Raw genomic sequence first — 27,229 nt, forward strand, 5'->3', positions numbered from 1 at the left:
TGCAGCACGTTTCAGGCTATGCACGTGTATCAGAAGGCGAATAGGGCTGCAGACTGGGTTGCCTCCTACACGGCGCAGCACTCTGGAGGGGTCTTATGGCCACACCAGGGCCCCCCTCGCCCCTGAGCCAGATTGTAGGCCTTGATTCTGTTGGCTGCTCCTACACTAGAGTAGGACAAGTAGCCGTTGTACTAAAAAAAAAAAAAACACTTGGCACCGACCCTAAACCACCTGACACGTGCGCAACCATCCACTAGAGGGACTCTCTCTCTCTCTCTCTCTCTCCTCGCAGGTTTTTGGGGACATCACACGCTCTTACTGCCAGGCTAACGAGAGAAGCAAGGTTTTTTACAGCATGCACGCAAGCCTTGTTTATGCCACAAGATATGCACCAAACGCATCAACTTCTGGATAAAGCCTTCCATCCTCCCTTACATAAGCTTTGTTAACAAAGAAAACCACATTACAATCAACGTAGACAACTAATATAAAAGATTATAACTCTCTCTCTCTCTCTCTCTCTCTCTCTCTCTCTCTCTCTCTCTCTCTCGCTCGCTCGCTCGCTCTCTGTATAACATTCATGTAGCGTTGGGAAGGATGTCATAAGCTAAGAAATGGGCTGAATAGAACTTCAAAGGGGAAGCGTGTGCACCCAAGTGTTCTGTCCCATGAGGGTTGGCTATCAAACCTCAAGCTGGTTCGTCTCAATCTCCTTTTGAGCTTCCATGCCTTCCATGTCACCGTCGTGGGTTGGTTCATGCCGCTCTTGGTCCTCCCTGTCCGCATCCTCTTCACCATGGACACCTGGTGAGCTGATCACATCGATGGGATGGACCTCTGAGCTCCTCTCGCCCGTGCCTAGCTTTGCCATTGTTATGATGTGTTCAGCCACCTTATTCTGATCATATGCAGCCTTCTTAGCACCCTTGTAGGCTATGTAGATTCCCATTTGGACGACTCCAAAGATAAAACCCAATATGTTTGGTAGCTATTAGAGCAAGACATGGCAGAAGCAATCAATAACTAAAACAAAGATTGGTGCAAAGTGATAGGAAACTTGGTAAACAATCAGGCAATTACCGCCACATATATGTCCTTTGTGAGCAGGCCATATGAAAACCAAGCGATGGCACTCAGTGTGAGGAAGAACGATAGCCAGAAGGGCATGAATTCCACACTCTTCGTTCGTATAACTAGCCTCTGCGCAACCGGATTATGTTCATTTGATGCAATCATAAATAATGATGCACAAATATTTAGTTAAGATGGATTGCTCAATTAAGCAAGATAGTAACCTTTGCTCATTAAAAAAAAAAAATGTTAGAAACTATACATAGATCATGTGTATTGGATACTCACAATGATGCTTAAAGGAGCTACGAAGACGCTGATAGAGAAACTCACACAGACCCATCCAAGAACACGAACTTGTTCGCGGGGACCCTTCGCTAGTAGGAGAGTGAGAAGAACTATCAATCCGAATAGCCCCACGTTCAAAAGTAGAAGAATTTGGGCAGTAAAAATCTGCAACTCCAAAGATCATAGTATCATGCAGTCATCATCAGTGTGCTACAACCATCAGCTAAAATGAACTCTAACAAGAGCCACAGCTGTATACCCTAGCTTTCTTCGGGGCATAACTGAGATACATGATGATGTACATGGTCTCGATGATGCATCCGATCGAGTTAATTGTAACTAGAAGGTAAGAATCAGTCTTGATGAGTGCATAGTATATCCATAGCATGGCACTGAATAGTGCAACCACATACGGCACGGACTGAAACCCTTCAGTCGATTTCTTTATGTAAACTCTATAAAACGTTGGCCTGTAATTAGAAGTATGGAATGGCATGGTAACTCATGGCTTGTCCCATTGGCAAAAACTGAAAGAAGGAAATTGAAAAGATGAAGTGCAAGATTAGGAATGATACTTACAGTGGGGCTACATACACCATGAATGAGATGATGTTACCTGTCAATCACCAGTAAATTGGATGGTATTAGTAAGATTCGAAATATTAATTAAAGGCAATGAAGAGAACATGCACATCTAATAAATAAAAAAATAAATCAAGAATTGATGAAGATACTGACTTATATAGCTTATTGCAACCTCAGTAGAAAGTAAAAGATTGATCAGCAGAATCCATATATAGGGAGGTTGAGGGCCAGCGGGCATCAAATGCGACAATATATACATATATGAGTTTTTGGGTAATAATCACATATATCATCTATTAAGCTGTCGATTCTTCTCTCGCAGCACGATGAAGCCTTTAATTTGTACTTCTAGCTGTTCGTTTCTCAGCTCACGATCGACTACCGAACTGAGGAATAATAAAGATGGAAGCTATTGCACGACTGTTCTACTATATATTGTGAGGAAAATATAGTTGTTGCATCGATCATTCCAACAATAGAAAAGTAAAAGAGTTTTTGGAAGGGAATTAAAGGAAGGGAGACCTTTATCAACTCGCACTCACAACTAATCCATGAAAACCATACATACATCCAAACATGATGAACTTATGATCAGGTTCTTACTTAAGCATAGTCTACTTTAAGAATGGTGCACCATCCTAGAATTCTAAAGCTTAGCTACCTCAGCTTTTCTCAAAGGTTAGCAACCTCAGTGTTTCTATGGCAGCTTTTGTAGGTAATACTCAAATCACTATTCTTAAAAGAAGAAAAAACATTTTGTATTTTGAATGTATAAAATATCTACTTAATAAAAGATTCGTGAGAGAAGACTCAAGATCATAAACTTGAAAGAAAAAAAGAGAGGAAAAAACAACTTTCCATGCATGCTTGATATATATGTATATACCTAGGATTCCAAAGGTGAAGGCCCAAGGGTGGTCCAATGATAACCCAGCCATTGCTTCTCTTTTAAGAATAAGTTTACCTGTGGTAGAAGGAAACAAGAACTCAAAAACAGCAAGCAAGAGTACTCTTTCTCCTCCTTTTTGAGAAGAAGGAAAAAAAATATCACCTCCTGCCCAAGAGCACGCAGTGGTGGTGGATGGAGGGGCGTTTGGATCCTTGAGGCTTGAGAGGGTGTAGAAGGCCCCTTTTATAGGAGAAGAGGGGTTGGCCATTCCTCATATGGTTTCCATGACTGATGTGGCATTTGGAGAGCTTCTCACGACTTAACTAAACATAACAATTACTTTATCAAATAAATGTTACAAAAATAATTTGTAAGAATACTCTAATTCTTTCACAAGCTATCAACATATATATATATATATATATATATATATATATATATATATATATATAATTATTCAGGTGGTTTCATGTTGCTGTGGGTCTTATATTTACGTTACACCTACTGGGGGAAAGATGGCTATGATAAGGGGCTCCTTCTTAAGCGAAAAAAAAAAAAGGGGGCTCCTTTCACGTGACCTCTCTTAAATAAGCCCCGCTCTCTCACATATGCCATTTAACCGTTTCTGCTCGACGCCAACACCTCTCCCTTTGCTTCTCCCAATTTTCCTCTCATTTTAAGAACTAAGAAAGAAAAAGGCTTTTTCAAATGCAACCCCCATGTATTGTTATATATGACTTTCAAATTGTTTGCTTTTGCTATTACCTTACTAATTGAGTTGATTTTCTATTAATTCGCTAATATGTAATTTATACTATAGAAAATGATACAAATACCCCTATAAAGTGACATGATGAGGGAAAAGAAAAGCTCGAAAAAAGGGTAGCCTAGACTTTCTCACAATCATATCTAGGGCTCGTTTGGTTCGCGGAAAAAGAAGGGGGGAAAGTGTGGTCAACGGGAAAGTAATGAGATGCCTCTTGTTTGGTTGGAGTTTTCAAAGGAGAGAGAAGGGAAAGTTATATTCCCATGGGAATGTGATTCCCACATTTCATGGGAAAGTCTTTCCCATGAGAAACATGGAAAAGTTACTTTCCCATGAGGCGGGAATCACTCCATTTTTACTTTTTCCCAAAAAGTCCCTTCAGCATTAAAGAAGCATTAAAGAGGCATTAAAAATCTAATCTTTATTAAGGGCATAATAGGAATTATATATAACTTTCTTAGGAAAGTGGATGGCCAACCAAACATAAGCACCTTGGAAATTTGTCACTTTCCCATGGTCAACCAAACATACCAAAAATACTTTCCTAGGCATCCTCTTCCTAGGAATTTGTTTCCCAGAAATCATATTCCTAGGAAGGAAAATACTTCCCGCGAACCAAACGAGCCCCTAAACAAAACATTATTTGCCACCAAGGTGGTAGTATGGTGGTAAGGGGGCGATAATTCCACTCGAGTTGCCCGGGTTCGAAACACGCGGGCAGCACGTGAAAACCTGCGACTTGTATCGAACATTCCTTGGTGGAAGGAGGCCCAGTGGAGCTGCTACGCGAATGGGCCGGTCCCTCCCCTCCTATCGTTTTACCAAAAAAAAAAAAAAACATTATTTCTAATAATAATAATGTTATTAGAGCTAATATCCATATATAACCCTCGCTGCTTCCTGGTTAACTTGGAAAAGATTTTATCACTTAGTTTGCCGCCCCACATCAGAAGAAGTGATTTTTATTTGTCTACACATTTGTTGGCATAGTGTTCCCTTTGTCCGAACTTCATTCATACACAATGCATGTGAAAAAAAAATTGAATTTTGAGGAGGTGTTATTCATAAAGGTTACATGCAATGATGCAAAGATATTTAGAAATAAAGGTGTGAGTCATATACATGAAAATACTTTATGCAATCCTTCTTGTTGTCATGCATGAGGTAGTTCTCACCAATTTTTCCCATGGTATGAACTAATTAGCATCACCTAGTTAGGTATCATTAGGATAGTGTACATCTAGCCTATTGTTACTATTGGAGGGAGGAAGGATTTTTTATGATTTGTTTATTATTGGATGCAGGTTTTACATGGTAATTGCTTCTCTTATCCCATTAGCATACATGGATGGCTTTCTTGTTTCTAAAGCTTTCTATATCCGTTATAAAGGCAGGTGTGAGGGAAAAGTAATAGCTTGTTGTCTTTTGTTCTGTTCTTCTCCTTTGTTCTCTCTCACCTCATTTCTTACGGGGTCTTTGGGTTGTTGAATCTGAAAGCTAGCTGGATATGGGGGTCCAGAAAGACCAAATAGAATGAGCTAAGATGAAGATTTGTCCACTCTATTCTTAGTTGTATCTTTTGCAATGAGAAGGTATAGAGTTCTCAAATTTTTTAATCAACCTCTTAAATAACTCCATTGTTGCTCAAAATTTTTGTTTTTCTTGAATATCCCAATATGTAGAACAATAAAGAAGAGACAAAAAATACAAAAAAAAGAGAAAAATATAAAGAAAAAAAACATATCTTTTGAGCTTCATCAATACATACTCAAATGCTTTGATATGTAGTTGTTTCATCAAATCACATGCATGCATGGACTTGGTGTATCTCATAATTAGAAAAGAGAAAAGATCGAAATGAGAGAAAAAACATGGTCCATGTCGTTAGCGAAGTTTGTTGCACATAGAACCAATCTTTAGTTAATGGTGCAATCAAAGTGCGGGCGGAGCTATCCGTGGTGGTCGAACTAAATGTTGCTCGAGCACATGTGACCGTTAGCCTCTATATGATTCCAAAATTCGAGTCTTTTCCTTATTATTTCGGGGGAAAATTCGATAGGCATCTTCTCACAATTTCATCTCATTTTTCTCTCTCCATCATTCATCGCTTCATAACCGTCTAAAGATGCAGCGACTAGCCCGAGAAAGGTATTGCTACTATTGCATGCAGTCATCAATTTAGATCTTCCCCATTCTGTTCATGGTTTTGTTCTTTTTCACATAGAGATGCTACTGCTCAATCTATATAAACACTTGATTCCAAATTGTGATTTGAGTTGAAAGTCTTGCTCCCTTTGAAATGGTAACTTCATACCCTTTGATATTAAGAGCCCAACATTCCATAGATTAGAGAAAGTCATATATGAACCCATTCCTAGAAAGCTATATATACTATTTTCCTCAAGGTATGGGTAAAGGGCACTGTCAATGGGCAATTGCTATCCGGCTATGCTTTTGGGTTGGGGTCCCTAAACTGAAAGAGGACATTTAGGACAAGATGAAGATTTTTTTATTGGAAAGATGTCTCCATATTCTTGCCGTAGTTTTTGAAGCCAGACACAACTCAGAAGGTTATCTTGGTCCAATATCTCAATTACATGGAGGCAAGGAACCTGCCATCAGGGGGGATCTGAATGCTTTCAGTAGTGGTTTTAGAATGTAATTGTGGTGGAAGCATGGTTAAAAAATTTGTTTGAGTCGACTCGAGACTTGGCCGTGTCAACCCGACTCAGCAATTTTCAAGCCAACTCGATAGGATTTGTTTCATGTAAAACTCAGATGTGTATTGGTCTTAATCCAGATGACTTTTCATCAAGTTACTCAAAACCCGGTCCAAGTCATTTAACTCAATCGAGTCTTAAACATTTTATTGTCCATTTCAATAACCATATTTTGTTTAAAAGTTTCATCTAAAGCAAGTCATTTAGGTTCCTTTTTTTTTGATACAACGATGACTCACACTGATGTTGCATGAGTACAACCAAGAAGGTCAGAAAAAAGAATTTGACGAAGAGGAGGAGGAACAACCTTGTGGTTCTCCCAGAACCCCATCCGAATGCTAGACAACAAAGAAGGCGACCCTATCAGCAATCTTGTTCGCCTCTTGGCAGACGTGAGTGGCTCTGAAAGTGCCACAACCTCTTGCTAGCCTGTGGATATTCTGTAGCAGCAGTTATCCATCGTTAGTCCTGTGTAGACCCCGGATCCACTCGATCACCGCTGCAGAATCTCCTTCAAGGTGGATGCTGTCTACACCCAGGACGAGCCTTGCATAAGTGAGGCCTCTTCAGGCAGCTCTCAGATCTGCTCTAAAGATAGTCACGACAAAGATGTTCGATCCTCGGCTATAACTAGTCTAGAGTCGTGACCTTTAATCACAAAACTTACACTTCCACTGCCGCTACCATTGGTTATACTGTCGTCTTCACCTTAAGAAAACTTGGGGGTGGAGGATCCCAGAAGATGAAAATCACCTGGGTCACTATAAAAGTAAAGTGGCAGTCTCAGATGTCCCTCGCCGCCCAGATGAAACCAAAGTAGTAAACTAAGTTATTTCAAAAGCATGTAGAAGTGCTCTATCCACTACGATACTTGGATACATTCTTCTATTTTTGAAGATGCCAGGTATTTTTGTGAAGCCAAATATGTTAGGCCACATAAGCACATGTAATGCCCTAATCTGCAGTAATAGGTCTCCGCAAGGAATCCTTTAGGTTGCTGAGGAAGTCCTCAACTAAGGACATGAACCGCAACAAGCTCGAAGAAGTGAGGGCCCTCCTCCAAATTTGAATTGCCCACGAGCATGCAAATAGAACATAGGTGATGGACTCCTCCATCTCTGGGCATCCCTCACATGCAGGACTAATCCTCAATCCCCTTCTAGTTAGCACTCTTCTGGTCGGTAAGCAACCCCATACTACCTTTTAGATAAATAAGGCAACATGAGAGTGGATGCACAACCTCTGAATCCAGCCACCATCAATCCATTGAGTTGCCTCCATGCTAACCAATTCATGAAGGTCTCGAGCGCTAACTTCGACATGCTAGTCGCTCTTCAGACCATCCTGTCCGTGACCTCCCCAGTGAAAATTGGTAGAGCCAGGACTCTCTCAGCCAGCTGCACCCCAAAAGGCACGCCGAATGGTGTCCACGTTCCATCTTCTCATCCTCTAGGATGATGTGGTCACAAACTCTGCGACCGACCAAGCTCTCCAGATTGATTATGATAGGTCACAACCCAAGCGGCTTCTTTGTCAGCCATCTGTCATCCATAACATCGAGACTGACCATCACCAATAGCCTATCTGATCGAGGGGAGCACCATCGGGGTTTTGGCACATATCTTCCTCTAGATGAAAGAATTGTGTCACCCAGTTTGGAAGTCTAGCGCCGAGGATCGTGCACCGTATTTGGCCCTTAACAAGGCACTTCAAAGACTCTCAAGCTCAAGAAGGTACCTGGCTACGTGTCTAGCAGCAAGAAGCTCTCGCCTTGCAAGCGTTAAGTGAACACCTAGCCCTCCACTGCTAAGAGGCTAACAAACCACCTCCCAGGCCATCAGGTGAATTCTGCTTCTGCCCTCCCGCTTGCTCCAAATTGAAACTGCCTACTTCAATTGACAGATCGTCGATCCGTGGTCGACCTGATTTGGACATAAACCATCCCCACTGATTATAGGGTCCTTGCCCTTTCTTTTCGGATCACATGCCTTTAAACTACTCAAGCTCGCGATCCTTGGGGTAGGGTGGCTACTCGCCTCCTCAGCCCGTTTGCTTGCAACCCCCATCGGAGCCTCCATGCTAGCGGTTGGAGCGCCTTCGGGTGAACTCGAAATTCGTGGCTCAACCGATAAAGATGGAGAAGTCGGCCACCACGAAGGGGGAATGCCGAACTTGACCTGCTGGTCCGACTCACCACCCTCTCCCACGACCCTAGTGTCTCGGATGCCGACCGCTCGAGAAGAAGGGGAAGTGGACTCGCGTCGCTGGGGATCGTGATTCTCCTTGCCTGGGGAGAGAATCGCACTTGAGGGAGGAGATCTGGGCCGAGATTGGGCAAGTCCAGACTCCACCAACCCAATGCCCCCACGATCCTTGGGTGGCCTCGTAGCCCGCTTTAGTGGACCTAAGCCGGATCTACCCTTCAACAATACAGTATCGGCCTGCATCCCAGCGGCTCGACTTGGCAAGCCCTCTTCTTGGGCTTGGCCCGCATTGCAACTCGGATCAGAACTTGACTCAGGTCCCAAACTGAGTTGACTCACCCCATTAGTGGAATGCCCTGTGTTGCCGTCCAGAACTCCCTTCTCTGGTGATCTCCTTTGGGCCACATTGGTGGGTTTCTACCACCTATCCGAAGCTTGTGGCGAGCCAGGCGAGGTGCCCTTTAGTAAGTATAGTGTGGACTATAAAAGATTGGGACTTCTATTCCTCACTCACCCAACAACACCATGGTGTCCAACTCCCGTCATATGTTTTAATTTTTATTGTTAAATTAACATATTATTTATATGTTTGGATTTTTTATATTTATTTTGTCAAATATTAGTATTGAATAAAATACAGTTAATGGCAGGAGATTGAAGGAGATGAGAAGTGGCACACAGCTTAACCACCATAGTTAATGGCTACTAATAGTGGATAATATGAAGCCTCTGCTGTTAGTGTAAATTATAATCATATGCATCATCAAAAACTCCGCCAAATTGCTCTTCCTCATTACGGTTGCAAGGAATTATGTATATGATCGATTAGATCATATAGTATATGACACTTGAGTGGGTAAAACAACATTGAACATCTGAATTTGAGTGATGGATTAAGCTTTTGAATCTAATGCAAGATTGTGTATATGTGGAATTTGGATTATCCTTGAATGTATCAAGGTCTAATAACATGCCCTATTAAGCCTAAATTCCTTTGATCAGTGCTGAATTTGGAGTTTCTCTCTCTGACGACAAAAAAAAGTGTTTCTGTTCAACTGTAATTCTTATTATATTGGTTAGAGACCTAGATTTGTATACAGTAGCACCGAGTAATATATACAGAACAGTCAGAATGGCACTTATCAAAGGGAAAAAAAATAAGGCATCTATTTTTGAGCATAATAATTTAATGTGGTATTTATTGTATTTCATGTATAGATATGTACATAAATTTGTTGAATGCAGCACATGATATTGCATCTGTTGCTTGTAACCTTTCATACTTGATACTTTCTGGCATTAGTTTACCTTTGAGATGGACTAGTTTCCCTGATATCAAAGATTTGAACCAAACTTGAACCTGATTGCTATTTGAGTAGCATATTAGGTATGATTTATGAGGAAATGGTCTTTGAATGGCTCTGCATTTGGACTACATAAGGATTTGGATAAAATTTGACTTATTTAACAGTCTCTCTCTCTCTCTCTCTCTCTCTCTCTCAAACAGGTGAACAATTTATTTCATTATTTCATATGAATGTAGTTGATCAAAAAATATTGAAGCTTTTATAGACTATATGAATATCATAACTACATATTTACTCCAAAGGAGGTGCCAATGATAGAGTTGGCAAAATGTCTGAACGACGATACTATCGATTTGGATGCTTTCATCCAATAATAAGGCATATTTAATTAAAATAAGAAAAAAAGTTGAATTCCATAGCTGACTCAAGCCATGTCTTTTAGTATTTTCTAATAGCAGGGGAAAGGGTGAAAGTAGTTGTAGTGGCAGATTATTCCTCTACCCCTTGGTGATGGACTAGTGATCTAAAATACAGCTGATCTACACAAAGCATCTCGAAATCTACACAGCCTTTTCTTTTCAGCAGCAAATCTGCACAATTTTAATGCATGCATTAGTTACTATTGTCAAATATATTTTTGTTTCCATGGATACGAAAAATTGAAACCATAATAATTGATATTTTGATGTAGTTACAATACATACAAATTGTAAAAAGAGGATTGTATATCTATTGTCAAATTTAATTACTGGAGATGTAAATATTAAAATTTAAACCATTAGATACAAGATTTAAAATGTTTAATAAACAAAAAAAGAAAATCCTATAGTTTTGAGATTTCTTACCTATATATCAATTTGCATAAAATTCAGCACACTGTATTGTGTCACTAGAACTATTAATTTGAGACAGTTTGGTTCATAGGCAAAAAGATCTTTGAAATATACAATTTCTTCTTTACAAGTATTTTAGACTATGTAAATCACATCTCATTGTTTAAAATTTTAATTATAGAAATCTAAAAAGAAAATGGGCATTGCCTTGGGGTGACCATGTCTTCTCTTTCTCCCCGAGCTAAGAACAACCTCAACCTACCAAGTCATGTTAGAATTTTTGAATCTACCCAAAATGAAACCTCAACCTACCACACCCCATCAAGCAGTTTTCTATCTTTCTTTCTTTCTTTTTTTTTTAAAAAAAAAAGAACAAACCCATCGAGTAAATTGGTCTTGTTCGGAAGGACCCCAACCCGGGTTGCACTCTTGACCCTAGCATGCTAGACCCATTCGAGGCGCTCTAGCCAATACACGGCGCATATAGTTTGATAGCCATCTATCTTCTGATGGTAGCCATCTAGGGATGCACAACACTCTGCAGTGCATGGGCTGCTCCGCAGAGGATCCTAGCTAGTTGCTACCCCGAACCTGTGCCACCTTATGCCATATCTCCCTTTTGCTTGAATGGTGGACCTTGTTGTGTATCTACATTTGTTTATTTCCCTCCTGTTAGATTGCGAGTCAGACCCAACCTGCAGTTCTTGCTCAAATTAGCTATCTTCATGGAAGCTTGTCCTCTTGTTCCAAAGAGCCGCCCAATATTCAATGACTACATGACCTCAACCACTAGAGGCACAAACTACCATTCGTGGTCTCTATACTTTTTGATATTAAAAAAAAAGGTTAAAGAGCAACCAATGAGACTACCTCTATGGTTAGCATTGGAGTCAATATCATGCATTGGGATGGTCGGACCTGCAAAAATTGTTAGATTGACATGGACTCACACTTCGTTGCCTGCTGCCTTATTAGAAATAGTTAGCTCCATGAAAGTTTGTCTTCTTGCCAATACAATCACCCTATTGATGACTGACCTTATGATCTCAGCTACTAAATGGTTTGATGATTGAAAAAAAAGAAATTTCTTCTTTTCGATAAAATAATTATTAAAATATTACCAACTATTTTATAGAAATGATAAGAATTATCCTTGTTAAATACTCGAGGTATTTCTACCAATACAAATTTGATCGACCATAGCCCTAGTTGCACTGTGCTTATTATCAGATTTTGGTCTTGCACATTTTAAAGAGTTAGGAGCAACCAATTGACATGGGGGAATTAAATGTTATCATCGAGATAGTAAGATACATACATTTTAGGTCCATATGTTGTCACATTTTAGGTCATATCTAATCTATATATCTCCCTTGCTCAAAATAGCTGGCTTCATACATTGGGAGTCCTCTTCTACTGTATGACAAGAAGAATCACATGCTCAATGAGATTGCAAGTTCAGCTACTATGTCATCGCAAAGTGAATATGTTTTGCAAATTCAACTATGGGATAGATGATGCTTAGATCTAGTATCTGATAATCGATTTTTTCTTTTTTCTTCTGCCGGGGTTGGATGCAAAGTCTGTCAAACTTTTACACCAGTACTCAATAGATGGTCATTTTTGCAAGGCATAGGAGCAACTATAAGGCCTCCAACTATTGCACAATGTACATCATGCACTAAGCCTAGAGGGTGTTTATGTAACTTCCTTTTTGCTACGTCTATATTATAAAAGCCGTGCCAATTATATGCAAAGAAGCTAATAGTAGTGGAGTGGTAGAGAATCATGCATTGATGGACTAGGTAGGGCAAATAAAGTTATAAAGATTGGATTGCCCTCTAAAATGATAATTGTCACGCCCCCGCCTCTGCGAGGCACGTGAGGCACCTAGTCCCCACGTGGGGGCCACATGAGGTGGGAACACGGAGCTCCCCTGCCAGATATTGTCTGGTTCTGGAGCTTCACGCAAGCGTCCTTCACCCCTCCCCGGTTTTGTTTTCCACCCAAAACGCGTCTGCAGGATTAGGAGACACCCACCTCATATGCCCAGGCTCTAGAACGAGTCTTTCCGATGTGGGACTATTGGGCCTCATACCCTTCCCACCATCAGACAAGAGCCGTCCTCGGCTCCGATACCAAATGTCACGCCCCCGCCTCTGCGAGGCACGTGAGGCACCTAGTGCCCACGTGGGGGCCACATGAGGGGGGAAGACGGGGCTCCCCTGCCAGATATTGTCCGGTTCTGGGGCTTCACGCAAGCGTCCTTCACCCCTCCCCGGTTTTGTTTTCCACCCAAAACGCGTCTGCAGGATTAGGAGACATCCGCCTCATATGCCCAGGCTCTAGAACGAGTCTTTCCGATGTGGGACTATTGGGCCTCACACCCCAATAGAGGCGGGGGCGTGACATTTGGTTTCAGAGCCGAGGACGGCTCTTGTCCGATGGTGGGAAGGGTGTGAGGCCCAATAGTCCCACATCGGAAAGACTCGTTCCAGAGCCTGGGCATATGAGGCGGGTGTCTCCAAATCCTGCAGACGCGTTTTGGGTGGAAAATAAAACTGGAGAGGGGTGAAGGACGCTTGCGTGAAGCCCCGAAACCGGACAATATCTGGCAGGGGAGCTCCGCGGTCCCTCATCATGTGGCCCCCACGTGGGCACTAGGTGCCTCACGTGTCTCGCAGAGGCGGGGGCGTGACATTGAGCCCCGTGTTCCCCCCTCATGTGGCCCCCATGTGGGCACTAGGTACTTCACGTGCCTCGCAGAGGCGGGGGCGTGACATTTGGTATCAGAGCCGAGGACGGCTCTTGTCTGATGGTGGGAAGGGTATGAGGCCCAATAGTCCCACATCGGAAAGACTCGTTCTAGAGCCTGGGCATATGAGGTGGGTGTCTCCTAATCCTGCAGACGCGTTTTGGATGGAAAACAAAACCGGGGAGGAGTGAAGGACGCTTGCGTGAAGCCCCAGAACCGGATAATATCTGGCAGGGGAGCCCCGTGTTCCCCCCTCATGTGGCCCCCACGTGGGCACTGGGTGCCTCACGTGCCTCGCAGAGGCGGGGGCGTGACATTTGGTATGAGGCCCAATAGTCCCACATCGGAAAGACTCGTTCTAGAGCCTGGGCATATGAGGTGGGTGTCTCTTAATCCTGCAGACGCGTTTTGGGTGGAAAACAAAACCGAGGAGGGGTGAAGGACGCTTGCGTGAAGCCCCAGAACCGGACAATATCTGGCAGGGGAGCCCCGTGTTCCCCCCTCATGTGGCCCCCACGTGGGCACTGGGTGCCTCACGTGCCTCGCAGAGGCGGGGGCGTGACATTTGGTATCAGAGCCGAGGACGGCTCTTGTCCAATGGTGGGAAGGGTGTGAGGCCCAATAGTCCCATATCGGAAAGACTCGTTCCAGAGCCTGGGCATATGAGGCGGATGTCTCCTAATCCTGCAGACGCATTTTGGGTGGAAAACAAAACCGGGGAGGGGTGAAGGACGCTTGCGTAAAGCCCCAGAACCGGACAATATCTGGCAGGGGAGCCCCGTCTTCCCCCATCATGTGGCCCCCACGTGGGCACTAGGTGCCTCACGTGCCTCGCAGAGGCGGGGGCGTGATAATAATAGTTGGACCATAGGGAGTTACCTGGCATTAGAGTTGATCATGGGTCGGATCTCGAGCCTAAACTCTATTTCTTTTTAGTCGGGCATTAGACCAGGCCTATTTAAAATTTGATTTTTTTTTTTTTTTTTGCTAAAGTCTGGCTTATGATCAACTCTACCTGGTATTAGGTGAGGTTGATTTCAATGTGCTTCAATATATACTTTCTCCTAAATACCATGTTCTCAATTTGAAATCAATTTTGCATGGTATTCAATAGATGGTCACTTTTCCATGGGCTAGAGCAACCATTCAACTTCCAACTATGGCAAGGTTATACATCATCCATTAAGCCAAAAAGATGTTTTCAAAACTTGTTTTTGGCTGCTTTTGTATCATGAAAGTCATGCCCATATGTACAGAAGCTATTGATTATGGATTGGTAGAGGGTCATCAGCTCCATTGATTATGGTCAATAAAGCTGCAAAGTTGGGACGTCTCTCTCCAAATAATAATGATTGTGATTATAATGAAACAAATATTTCCCAGTATGCACACCATAGGAGATCACTTGGGACTACTTTGTTTTTTTTGCATCGTACCTCATAGCACTAATTTTAAAGTGAAAATCGAAGAGTCAAAGCGGAACGAGACTCCTTCTACTAACAAAGTCCATCTATCACTCTCTCCCTCCAAAAAAAAAATAAGGAAAAATACGTGAAACATCTTCATGCTATCCACCCCCTCCATCCGTCCGTGAAATTTTTCTCCTGCTCTCTAGTCTTTTACCCCTCATCCCTTTTAGATGACTTATTTGTCAAGTACATATTATGTAGCATGGATTGTGCACTATAAATATTATATTCTAAAAATTGTATATCGATTTATTTGGAGGTAGGTATTGGATCGTTGAAAAACTAATTAATTTGTTAAATGTATATTACTTGACAATATATTACGTACCGGTGAATACTATGTTTTAGAAACTATGTCTTAATTTGCTTGGAGGTATGTATTGAGTTACCAAATGTCCTATTTCTCAATTGTGTATTACGTGACCACAGACCATGTACTAGTAAAGAGAGGAGGAGAAGGGAACTCAAGGAGGAGGAAGATCTCATGTATGGAAGAAGACAAGCGGATGGCTGCATGACAGCATGTATTTTTTTTTCTTTTAAGTATGAAATAGTTATTTTTAAATATAAAATGAATTTAGAAAAAGAAAAGAGAGATGAGGTCTAAGTATCAGTACAATCTACTTTCCTGCCATGCAGCACGCATCGCTTGCTCAAACTAGGCAGCTTCGGAACCCTAGCCAGTTAAACTTCTAAGAAGGATTAGAAGACCAGCTATTGAAGAGATACTTCAAGATATGAGGTGTTGGAATGGCCGGATGTGCAAGAGCTAACCTGTACTTCAATCCAAAAAAAATAATAATGCTAAACAGTACAACTTGCTTCCTTATTGAATCAGGACTCAAATCATATGTCCAATAGCTGCTTCTTGGCAGGTTATTGACCCTACTTGGATGAGCCTTAGCCATAAATTTATATTTGGATCGCACTTGCACTTGCCAGATAAAGCTTTACTTCAAAGGTTTTTTCCTTTTTTTTTTGATAAACCAAGGTCACCTACTTACCTTGTTTTTCTGAGAGAAGTCACCTAGTCAACAATCTATTAGCACTATCTTTTAGGAAAAATCAAGAGTAGAGACAGAGAAATTAAGAGCTCATAGTTTTTTGTTTTCTAACTTTGATTTACCACCTCAATAACTTTTGATAAAAGAGACCAAGTGAAGTAAGCAATACCCTAAAGTGGCACCCCTCCTTTAGAAGTTTTGCATCCCCAACTGCTTGGAAAATTTATCCTGGTTGGGTCTTCTCTCTCCCCCAACCCCCACCAAGACACACACACACAAAGAGAGAGAGAGAGAGAGAGAGAGAGAGAGAGAGAGAGAGAGAGAGAGAGAGAGAGATGAAAGATGCAAATAGGGTAGGTTAGTGTAGACCTAAGGAAATGTTGGACTGAGCCCATATTACTAGATATTGGGCCCAAGCCCTGCCCAGCTCACATTTGAACCAACATATATGATAAAAGTTTCCACTTAATAACTGAGGTCATGCTGAAATCAAACTACTCTAAGTTAGCTTTAAGACTTCTTTTCTTCGATTATAAATAAACAACATATAAGAAATCCTCTTATCCATCTCTTTGATCATGAGCATGAGATACAAAAGTTGCTTCAATAATTCACATGTAATTGGAGGGATAACCCTAAAGTGACTACTAATTACTGTTTATAGCCTCGGTTTATGTATATCAAAAATTCATCGTATCCTGTGGCAAGGGGGATCAGTGTCTTGTAGAAATTAGTGCAAAAAAATTTTAGGGGGAGGGCGTATGAGGAGACCCATAGTATTACTCTTATTTTTGTATCAAAAAAGAAATATTGGAAGTTGGAAATATTATATGCACAATATACAAAAATTTAAATGTATGTGTATACGGTGACAGCTATATTCTGTACAGAAATTAATAGTCCACCATTAATATCATTTAGATAATGTAATATTACAATTGAAGGTGAAAAATAATCTCTTTTTTTTTTAAGAAATACCTTTGCTTCATTCACCAAAAGTATATGTCACTTACCAGTTTTAAAGATTATTAGTTCAAAAAATTTTATTTGTTGACTTTGGAATCAATTAGTTTTCTCATCGAATAGTATTTATTATCATCATTTTAACTTTTACTATATCATCCACCATTCTGAGTTCTGCTCAACAGAAGAACTCATAGGCAGTTAGGGTTCAGTCACTTTTTCCTATTTAACTACTTCAAACCAACTGTTCATGCTTAACAGAGAGAGCTCTAAATTACCTGCAGCCAAAACCCAACTGACTGGTGAAAGGTTAACTGGCTTGTAGTGCCAAATCACAGGCAGCGAATTCTAGTTAACTGGGATCTACTTTTTCAAATGATCAGTCATAATGGCTTCATGAACTTAAAATACATGTAGTGCAATGGTTAGAATTCTCTCTTTCATGCAGCAAGCAACAGAGCTCATCTTCTTTTCAAGAATCGTTTCTACTGCATTCTGCCAGCTTTCACCAAAAGCACGGTCCAATTGCAATTACCATAGCTATTGATAAGCTTGCCTCATTCAGAAGACCAATTAGTTGAAATTAGTACACCATACATCGACCACCCAATCAAACAAGAGCCCTGTTTTAATAATTTTGCGCCTTAAAATCATGACATTTAAGACCATCTAGAACCAGAACGACAACTAGAGAACGAACTGGAAGAAATAAGGGAACCAAACAAGATTTTCAGGAACACAATGTCCACAGCATTGAATAATATAGTGGCTCCACTACTCCATTGCAACAGGGAAAAAAGAAAGAAAATTGCGTCAACTAAGTGCATGACTTGAATCCTTCAAATTTCGATCTCTTCATCTCGTGTTAACTTCTCAAAAACTTACAGGCTTCCAGTGTTCGTGCTGCCACTGCGACCACCAGCACTTGCTCTATTTGATTCCCCGACGCCTGCTGCCAGAGCCAGGATATCGGGCGATAGTTCCCAGTTCCCGCTCCTCCCCCAACTGGACCGCCTTGAGTGCACAGCAGAACGCCCTGCTTCCAAGCCCTCTGATGGAAGATCCTTATGTATACCAGGGGGTGCATCAGCAATCCCACCATCCTTATCCTCAGACACATCATTGTCCAGCCCTGCTTCCAGGTCACCGACACCTAACCCTGCTTCGTTCCAAGCCATAGCCTTCCTACCCACGTCAAGATCCCCTTTGCCCATGTTTGGACTAACAAATCCTCCACCCACTGACCTTGCCTGAGAAGCCTGCTCTCGTGGTACCCTCGCTCGAAATTTGTTCTTGGAGGGAGGGATGCTTGAGAAGAAGATCTCTTTAAAGTTCTCCACAACTCCTTGGTTATATGGGTTAGCTCGCCGATCATAACGGTATCTGAAATTCTCATAGGTTGTCTGCCAGAGCAGCAAGAAAGATTGAATAGAACTATTATAACATATTCACTGGTTGGCACCATTGACTTTAGGCGTATTGTACAAAAGTAAACCAATTACCTGGTTGGTGCTGATTAGATATAAATGGAAGGCAGAAAGGCCGCCAACAAACCACACTGAGATGAAGGTGTAGATTAGAAGAACAATGGAAGCTGGTGTCTTGGTCATTGCCCTCCATACATTGGTTTGTTGATCATCCATAATTTTTTTGATATACACCGAGCAGAACCCGAAAACATAGATGCAGAGCAGAGTAGTCGAGAAGACAAACATAAAAAAGAATCTGTAATTGCGCTGCACCAAAGAAAACAAGTAATTAGCAAGAGTGTATATCACAAACACAAGACTAGCAATTGAACAGGACTTTCAACTTTTCTTGCAGGAATCATGGCAATAGAAGTGCTAATTTCTGTAATGTGTCATAAAGCATCGCCTTTGAAAGAATTCAATCTGCAATAAATAACAGTTCAAATGATTTGAACTGATGTTTGTTATATTATATAATGGTTTTTAGTAGGTTCCTCCAAAAATTTCCATTTTGTATGTATTCCAACTCTTTGTCCTACTCTGATATATTTATCATGTGCATAAGAGCAGCAAGTCATGCTTTAGATGAAGATTGTCTTAAACATTAATATGCCTTACAAGTCCAATGCATTGCCCAACCCATGGGCAATGGTGGTCAAACCGTTCAACGCAATTATTGCAGATTGAGCAGTGTGAACAGCGAGGAGGCCGATACAGCATGCAGGTATCACAATATTTAATCTTTACTGTGATCCCATTGATGATTACATCCCTTGTTCGAGGCAAACGCAACTGTGGAGTTTGGCTGCCCCCAACTTCAGTGTTCTCATTATAGACTTCTGGTTCTGGAGGATGCACATTACGAGGTAATATACCTGGATCTCTTCCAGAGGTGAGAAGAAGAAGAACTAAATCCTGAAACAAATAAAGCTTAGTTTTCAGTTTTTACATCATAAAAAGAGAAAGAGCAAGATCATTGACATGATGGATTTTTTTTTGGGGAAAAGATCAGTATTTTATATTTTTCAAATCCCATATACAAACAATATCGAGATCCTGGGGAAGACATGAGGTTCTTTGACAGATATAGCCAATAAAATGCTTTTAAAGATTTAATCATGACTGGGTTCATGAGGAAGTCCATATCAATTCCACATTTGCATCGCACAGGAATTCTTTAAGGAATGCTATAATACTAATGCAACTGTTAAGAAACATGATAGAATTAAATAGTTCATTAGCACATAATGGAGGACACAAGCCACAAATTTAATTAACCAAGTTCTGGATTGTTCTCCATATCTGTAGAACATGGACCAAGATTTGCAGTCTCGGTACTGAACTCTGTACCAGTACCATTCTATTACAGTGTCGATACGTGGTATGGTACAAGATGGCAAGGCGTACCGAGTGTCAATATGGTACGAGACTACGTACTGGTTAGGTATCGGTACAATATGATACACCTTGTATGGTATAGTATATCTGCTACAGTACGGTGCCAATCAATACGGCAAACCTTGACACAAACCAACCTATAGATTGCAGAATAATCAGCACAAAGGATGAAAAAGACATGAAGGCCCTAATCTAAGTATATGGAATGTTGTGATATATCAACATGAATGACACCAGATGAACGGTACTATTTTGATATTCAAAACTTGTTGCTATACTTATTTCTTGGAACAAGCAGGGGAAAAAAGCATAAACTATGATCTCTGTGTTCATAAAGTACTAGAAATCACAATCTTAGATGAAAGATTCATTTTTTTTGCAAACCATATTCATAAGATTTTTTTTTTCTTGGGTCCATGTTTACACCAGATGGAGATTAGATATCATACAGTGGCAGATTGTGATCTTGCAAAGCCTAGTATAACAAGCTCTCCAGCAAAAGATGCTCTAGGGGCCCTAAACAGTTAAAAGTCAAAATTTGTTGAATGAAAGCTAATAAAAGGGAACAAATATATAAAGACGCAAGAGGCATATTCCAACTGCTACAAACATTTCAGTATGTCAAAGGATATAGAAGTCTATCAGGTAATTATAACCAATATAAACAGCTCCATGATCTAAAATGGTTTGTATAATATGACAACTTCTAAGTTTTCTTATGTGTCCTTACACTTTTCTGGTACACAATTTGTTTTTAGCGCACAGGCATTGAGTTTTACAGAAAATGACTATAGGCACAACTAAATTCGTGAAATAATTTATGTCATACTGAAAAAGACAAGGATAAGGTCCATTTTGCGATGGAATGACTTTTTTTTTAAACAAACCCAAAACTTCCCTCCATCCTTGCATGCCCATGTGTGCATGAACTTGAGTACATGGCAAAGCATCAACAAGGAAGCTTGAACTATGCAAACCTGTTTTTACTGAACAAGTGTCTTAGGCATTTACTGCAATCAGATCATTCAATGATAAGAGGAAATGCATATAGATTAAACTTTACAAATTGTCACAGGAATGCTAGTGCATCTTCTGGGAATAGAAGGATCATCTCGATGCAAGAAGCTTATAAGAATGGTACGGGCTTGTCCAGCATGTGAAGAGAATGCATTTAAATAATTTGAGAGCAAGCAGATAGAAAGGAAAATGGAATAGGAAAAATATTAAGCCATAATGAACCCTAATTCCTCATTTTAGCATTTTTTTTCCTTTCCTTGATCCTCCAGCATTCAAAGAGAGACCGGATAGACCTCTTGTAGTCCGACAAAGACCTTTTTTGGAAAAACTTCAAAGTTTCAACCAAGTAGACTTGTATAGCGTGAGTTTATTGTTGTTTAAATATGCAGAGTTTGTGTTAACCTTCATAAGAACCACAATAATACGAAACTACAATGTCTTAACCTTTTGGAAAGTCATGCAAACTGCATGGTAAACAATTATTAAGTATGAAATTTATAATATCTTGAAAATTTTGCAAAGCTATATGCTCACTCCTATATATCCACACTAACCTGTTCTTTCATATATTGCAGAGGCGCCTCGAGTTATTTGAATTTTCGCAGGTGAATTCATACATCTTTCTGAGAATCATAATATGCTCAAATTTATTTGATCCCCCGCCCCACCCAAATAAATAAATAAATAAATAAAGAAGTCACAAAGTTGAAAACATGAATTTAAAAAATTGATGGACTTACACAATAATAGGATTCATCATGAAAACTAGAACAAAAATCACCATCATAGAAACAAATACTAATGACAATGAGATGCTACTTTTTTAATGTATTTGTGAAATTCATGCTTATTAGTTTCAAGTATTCTAAGAACAAATAGGATTCTTACTTCAAGAAGCCTATATAATGAAATGAATTATTGAAGACAACATCAAGATCAACCAATTCATAAACCTAAAACAGAAATAAAAGTATGCACAAATTAATGAAAATCATAAGAAAATTTTTTTTTCCCATATCCACTAGCCTTATAGCCGATTGCATGCTTAAGTGATACCTGACTTTCATTTATGATTTTGTGCCTGCAAGAAGCAAAGAGCTCATTTTTTCCTTTAGGAAGCTGTTAAAGAAATATATATGTCATAGCCCCTTACGTGTGCCACCTACGGTAAAGAACAGTGGGCCGGCATGGTTTGAAACAGTCACCCCATGGCCTGGTTTGAAAAATTTTAATTCCTTCAATGCCACATGGGTGTGCATGTGTGTGTGGGTGGGGGAGAGTGAGAGGGGGCGTGGGTGGTGGTGGAGGGTTCATTTTGGTTTGTGACTCTGTGCTGCTCAACATGGTTGGTATTGGTTTCTGCTGGTCACTGTTTAGAGCATTTCTATCAAGTAGAAACTGACCCCTCTAATATGGGTTTGCCTGTATTTACTGATACATGTTGCCAAAGGCCCTCGAATAGGGGCCTACTTGTGTAATAGTACCACTAAAAGTTTTTATGCATATACTAATGTCAAAATCAATACTATTAATAAATGTTAATCCACACATGACGAGTCATAAGAACCTCAAAAGTCAGTATGAATTGACTTTGGTTAACCAAGTGCTTTTTGCCATGCATTAATACTTCTGCTTGTAGTTAAATTATATTCACTTTATACTCAGTTCTCCAGCAAAACTAAAGATTGCTCAAAGGGAATGACCAAGCAGCCAATGCAATTAGCTTCTTTTAACAGAAAGCAAAATCCACTACATATTTGAACCATCTAATGACAAGCATAACCTTTGAGAAAAATAGAAATATCCAGCTCACATAATGTACACAAACATGATATAAGATTTCCCTCACAAGTAAAAACAATTATAAGCCTTCATACATCAGCCTACAGACTACACTTTGCGAATTAATCACATGGACATAAAATGCATGCTTCCTACTAATGAGCATTTATAATAAACTGAACCTAACAAGACAGAAAAATAGTAACCCATTGAAAAAACGGGCAAGGAGGAGGAGGAAGAATGACAGAGAGAAAGAGAGAAGACAAACAGCACTTACATATAGTGTGAATGCAACAGCAATCACCATTACTGATATCCCAAGATTATAGGAAAAATCATTCATCAGTTTTCTGGCAACAAATATGCAAAATACTGAGACAGGAGCGACAATGAGGATTATGGTCAGAAACAGTGATCTCACATCAGGTCCAAATATAAACCTCCCTTGAAGAAAAAATATCTGCACAGCATGTGATCAACAAGATTAAAAATAAACTTGAATAAGTACAAAAGGCATTGCAGGCTCTTAATAGAGATTAGCAAAATGTTCTAATAATGCATTACTGCAGAGATCTAGTAATGTCTATGTAGTAACTAGAGATATTAAAAAGAGACCCAAGTATTATCCTTTTTCTTTTTGTTTATTCAAGATTTTGTCAGAACAACAATGATATAAACATATCGAGTCCATCACAACAACAGATAATATAATCCTCCAAACAAGGAGGACAAAATGAATCATTATTGCTGTGAACAAACAAATTCGATAATGAATGAATTAATATGCATTGGTATTAAAGAAGGAAATACATATTTAACATTGAAGCTAGAGTAAAAGAAAAATTAATATCAGGGAAGGTATTGGAGATCCACCACTTACGGGAAAGTGGTGAAGAATGGTTCAGATGGCATGGAAATGGACAATTAAGAGAAATGGAGGCCCTTATAAGGAAAGGCATCTAAACAATACATAAAGGTCTGTGGGGGAAATCCACCTAGAAAATCTGGACTTTAAGTTGCATGGAACGGTTTGGAAATTCTAGAACTGAGAATATTGTAGCCTTGGTAGGAACAAGTAACAAAAAAGGCTCATAAAATAAACCCCAAAAAACAGGCTTCTTGCCTAAGGCTTCATGGTTATGGCATGGCTTGACCTGATCATCGCACTTACTACACAATTGTATTACCATTTTTCATCTTCTAATTGGTTTGAAAAACTTAAGTGATGGTTGAAACATCAAGAAGATTTCACTTGCTGCACATTTTTGCATGACCGCTTAATTAAGCTACCAAGATATAATGGGCATGCACCAGTTCATACAACCCACTGACCACCACTTTTTTTAATGAGGCATAAGGTATATGTTAAAATTCCTTAATAACTATTTCAGCCTAGCATATCAGCTTGGTGCATGGTAGAGGACAAAAGTTGTTTCATGAACATCATATGTACAAAATTTACTGTTTCACAATGGTGCAGACCAAGGACGGTGGAACTGTCCAGAACCGAGCGGTTCCAGCCGATCCGAGCCGTACTAGTGGCTGACCGATATGGTTCCGGCAACAGAAACGAGACTTATTATCGAAGCTGGAGAAGGAGAAGGAAAGAGAGAGCGAGTAGGGGAGGGAGGGAGAAGGAGAGGTAGGAACGCCGGCGGAGGCCGCGGCCGTTTTTTCTATTTCCAACGAAATAAAGGTCCGGCTGCGGCTTTAAAAAATTTCGCAATTTTTAAGTGAAGTCGGCAAGCTATTTGCCGACTTCACTTAAAAATCCCAAATTTTTTAAAGTCGCAGCTGCTTCCTCTGTTTCAAACGAAACAGGAGAAGTGGCCACGACCTCGCTTCCCGCAGCCTTTGCCGGCGTCCACCACTCTCCTCTGGCCTCCCACTCCCCCCTTCTCTCTCTCTTTTTCTCTCTCATGGTACCGTCCCTCTCTCCGTACAGGCCCGGCATGGCCCGTATCGAGTCGTGCCGCCGAAGAACCGGTATCAGTTCCTCCGACCTTAGTGCAGACCTACTACCACAAGAAAAGTTGGTCCAATATACTAAAGATCAAAAGATAAACATTTGGAGAATGCTATAAGTTGGTTGCTTCCATGCTGGAACTTCACTTAAGGCATTTTTTATTTCGTTTGGCCGCCTACCACCAAACCAAACATGCCTTAAGTGAAGTTCCACATTGGAAGAAACCTTCACCTATTTCATAGCAAACATCGTCAGAACTTTAACTTTTCTCAATATTAAAATTCAAAAACCTTTCAGCAACCATGCGAACATTGAATTTGTTTCAATCATTTTAAACTTGTGAATGATGGAGTTTTCCCATAATGTCATGCAAATTAGTTTTGAACTTTCAATCACAACTTTCTAGAATTAGAAATACCATTTTGCCTGCAGAAGCATGGAAACAACCTTTCCGAACATGGCGGCAAGGCTGCATATATTTGACCCTCCTCAGATCCGGCAACGGTGAGAGCCTCGTGCACAGAAACACCCCTATTCTATATGTAGAAGCCGCAATAGGATTATAATGAACTGACAAATTGAGAAAAGATGTTTTGATTGGAAGGTTTTTGTAATCCAACCACATGTCATATGATTTCCACATACTGCGAAACTAACACTCAATAGCATGCAATCCCATCTATCTCTCCCTTTAGCCCTCTCTATTATTCCCTTACATCATTGCATGAGACAAACCCAAGAACAGAGACATTTCTCTATGTCTATTCCTATTTCAGAGAAGAATTTTTCGATTGACTAAATGCTATTGGTATGAAGTGTCATCAGTCTCTTCTTATGCACACAGGACAGGATTTGACAGCTGATGATTGATTATTGCACTAGAAGGGGCCTGAACTATTTGAAGGGCAGCATCACAAATGTGCCCTCATTACCCAGGCTCTCTCTAAACCATCTCATCGTTCTTGTATTTACCTTTTATGTAGTTATAAATTTGTTGAATTTATTCTTTAAATCCTCTTCTTCATTTAGCGATTTATGTATTTTTGAGATTAAATACCACAAAATCCCTCTAATATTATCATTCATTTCTACCACCTTGTTCATTGATGTTAATAGTTGCTGCCTTTTCTATTTTTCCTATTTGTATCTAATTATTTCTTTACTTTTTTGTCCTGCCACTTTGACAAGGGACTAGCTTTATCCTTCTTGTAGCTATACCTCCTTTTCCCAGTCTCTTTCATTTAATAAGAATGTCTCAATCAATGCACGGAACTAAATGAAGAAACAAACAGAACAGGCATCAGATTGACGCATCATAGTCCATAAAACAAAAGACACAAAAATAAAATTAGAAAAAAAAACCATTTTTTTCCATTGAATCAAACTACATAAGTAGATTCCTTTAGTTGGCCAGTTCTTCCAAGAGTTAGCATTAGAAACAAGGAAGTGCAAAGTAAAAAAAAACAATCAAATTTGGATATATCTTATCACATCCTAAATCCCCAAATCCTGATTTCCGAATATAGCAAACAGTAGATCCTCAGAAAGAAGTCACGGAGGGAATGAACACCACTTACGTTGCTGCCTTTCCAGACCTCGTAAACCCTTGGCATCTCCACGTCCGCCTCCGTCGCCATAGCGGCGGGAGTCGATCCCCGAGGAGGCGGGGCCACGTACATTCCCCCTCTTCGCCGCCGCCCAAACCTACTTCCCTCACACACACGAAGAACTAGATCCTCCAATCACGACCGGGAAGCAAAGATGGTGGCTAAGCACCGTCTTCCATGGGTTCAAATTCCTCGCCACCACGGCCTCCAGCCTCCACTCCCTTGCTAGATCCAACAGATAGAGAGGCCGACCAGACTCTCGCGATCTCCGCCGCCGCGCGAGCTCCCGGCCACGCGGTGCTCCGGCAAGTAGAGATCTCCTCGCCGGCGCAGATTTCGGCGGTCTCCGTCGTCGTCGCCCCAACCTTCGCTTTTGCCTCGCCGACGGCACCGTGATGGGTAGGAACCGGAAAGGAAAAATGGAAGCTTTTAGATGAGACTACGGAGAGTGGATATGCCCAAACGGGAACGTGGCAACTACTTATTGGAGGAACGTTCGTGTTGCCTGAGCTGGGTCGTACTCCGGATCGATCTCCCAGTTCGACTCCGCGAGTCCCCACCAAGTCCCTTCTTATGTACTGAGTGTCTGAGTCTACTGTCCATAACTCCAGTCCAACGAGAACGCGTTTCCTGTCTCCGCTAACAAGGGGAAACGAATGGCGTTTCCCATGTACTCGCCTTCTTTCTCCTATCCCCGCTAAGCCCTTCTCATGCACCGACCATAACTCCAGTCCAACGAGAACGCGTTTCCCCGCCCACTGACAACGGGAAACGGGCTCATAAGAGATGAGAAGCATTTTAGTAATCACGTGATATTGACGCCCCATTTGTTGATTTCGGCAGCCGGCGGACATTTCCGGCAGAGCTGACTGAAAGAATGCGGCGTGGATGACTACTTTTGCTTTAAAAAGATTTGTTTTTTTCCCCTTTTCTTTTGGATTATGTTGACTGCGCTTTTATCCATCGTGTGTGTGAACCGTCGTTTTCAAAAAAAAAAAAAAAAAAAAGCAACTTGATGCGAAAGAATGATGATGCTACCTTTTCTTCTTTTTTTTTTTGTGGAATAGGGAAGGTCTTAGGGACAGGAGCTGCGCCTTTCGTGCGAAAAATGATGCACCTTTTCTTTTTTTCGCACG

General features: G+C 40.7%; 2 protein-coding genes across 2 annotated transcripts; both read right to left on the reverse strand.

Annotated features, from left to right (window-relative positions):
* Positions 1–405: 405 nt before the first annotated feature.
* LOC103708099 (bidirectional sugar transporter SWEET14-like) lies at positions 406–3,046 on the reverse strand. The gene is made up of 7 exons (XM_026805002.2): positions 2,996–3,046; positions 2,831–2,908; positions 1,939–1,975; positions 1,619–1,829; positions 1,360–1,524; positions 1,081–1,200; positions 406–988 (listed from the first exon to the last, which is right to left on the reverse strand). The coding sequence occupies exons 2-7, from the start codon at positions 2,880–2,882 to the stop codon at positions 683–685; spliced, it is 891 nt and encodes a 296-aa protein (XP_026660803.2). The 5' UTR covers positions 2,883–2,908; positions 2,996–3,046; the 3' UTR covers positions 406–682.
* A 14,410-nt stretch (positions 3,047–17,456) lies between these two features.
* On the reverse strand, positions 17,457–26,509 carry LOC103708098 (probable protein S-acyltransferase 7). Its single transcript, XM_008792875.4, has 5 exons — positions 26,064–26,509; positions 22,798–22,980; positions 18,942–19,238; positions 18,357–18,590; positions 17,457–18,257 (listed from the first exon to the last, which is right to left on the reverse strand). Exons 1-5 carry the CDS (start codon positions 26,163–26,165, stop codon positions 17,736–17,738), a joined length of 1,338 nt encoding a protein of 445 aa, XP_008791097.1. The 5' UTR covers positions 26,166–26,509; the 3' UTR covers positions 17,457–17,735.
* Positions 26,510–27,229: the final 720 nt, after the last annotated feature.

This window comes from Phoenix dactylifera, chromosome 14 (genome assembly GCF_009389715.1).
Source record: "Phoenix dactylifera cultivar Barhee BC4 chromosome 14, palm_55x_up_171113_PBpolish2nd_filt_p, whole genome shotgun sequence".
NCBI classification, from domain to species: Eukaryota; Viridiplantae; Streptophyta; class Magnoliopsida; order Arecales; family Arecaceae; genus Phoenix; species Phoenix dactylifera.

What these genes read in the sequence shown, in the direction of transcription:
- LOC103708099 (XM_026805002.2), bottom strand. Translation starts at nt 2,882, where the DNA reads ATGGCTGGGTTATCATTGGACCACCCTTGGGCCTTCACCTTTGGAATC. An exon ending in CTTCACCTTTGGAATCCTAG is followed by an intron (nt 1,976 to 2,830) that starts GTATATACATAT and finishes GGTGATTGACAG; the next exon opens with GTAACATCATCTCATTCATG. An exon ending in TAGCTCCTTTAAGCATCATT is followed by an intron (nt 1,201 to 1,359) that starts GTGAGTATCCAA and finishes CCGGTTGCGCAG; the next exon opens with AGGCTAGTTATACGAACGAA.
- LOC103708098 (XM_008792875.4), bottom strand. Translation starts at nt 26,165, where the DNA reads ATGTACGTGGCCCCGCCTCCTCGGGGATCGACTCCCGCCGCTATGGCG. An exon ending in CTGTTGCATTCACACTATAT is followed by an intron (nt 19,239 to 22,797) that starts GTAAGTGCTGTT and finishes TATTTGTTTCAG; the next exon opens with GATTTAGTTCTTCTTCTTCT. An exon ending in TTGGGCAATGCATTGGACTT is followed by an intron (nt 18,591 to 18,941) that starts GTAAGGCATATT and finishes TCTTTGGTGCAG; the next exon opens with CGCAATTACAGATTCTTTTT.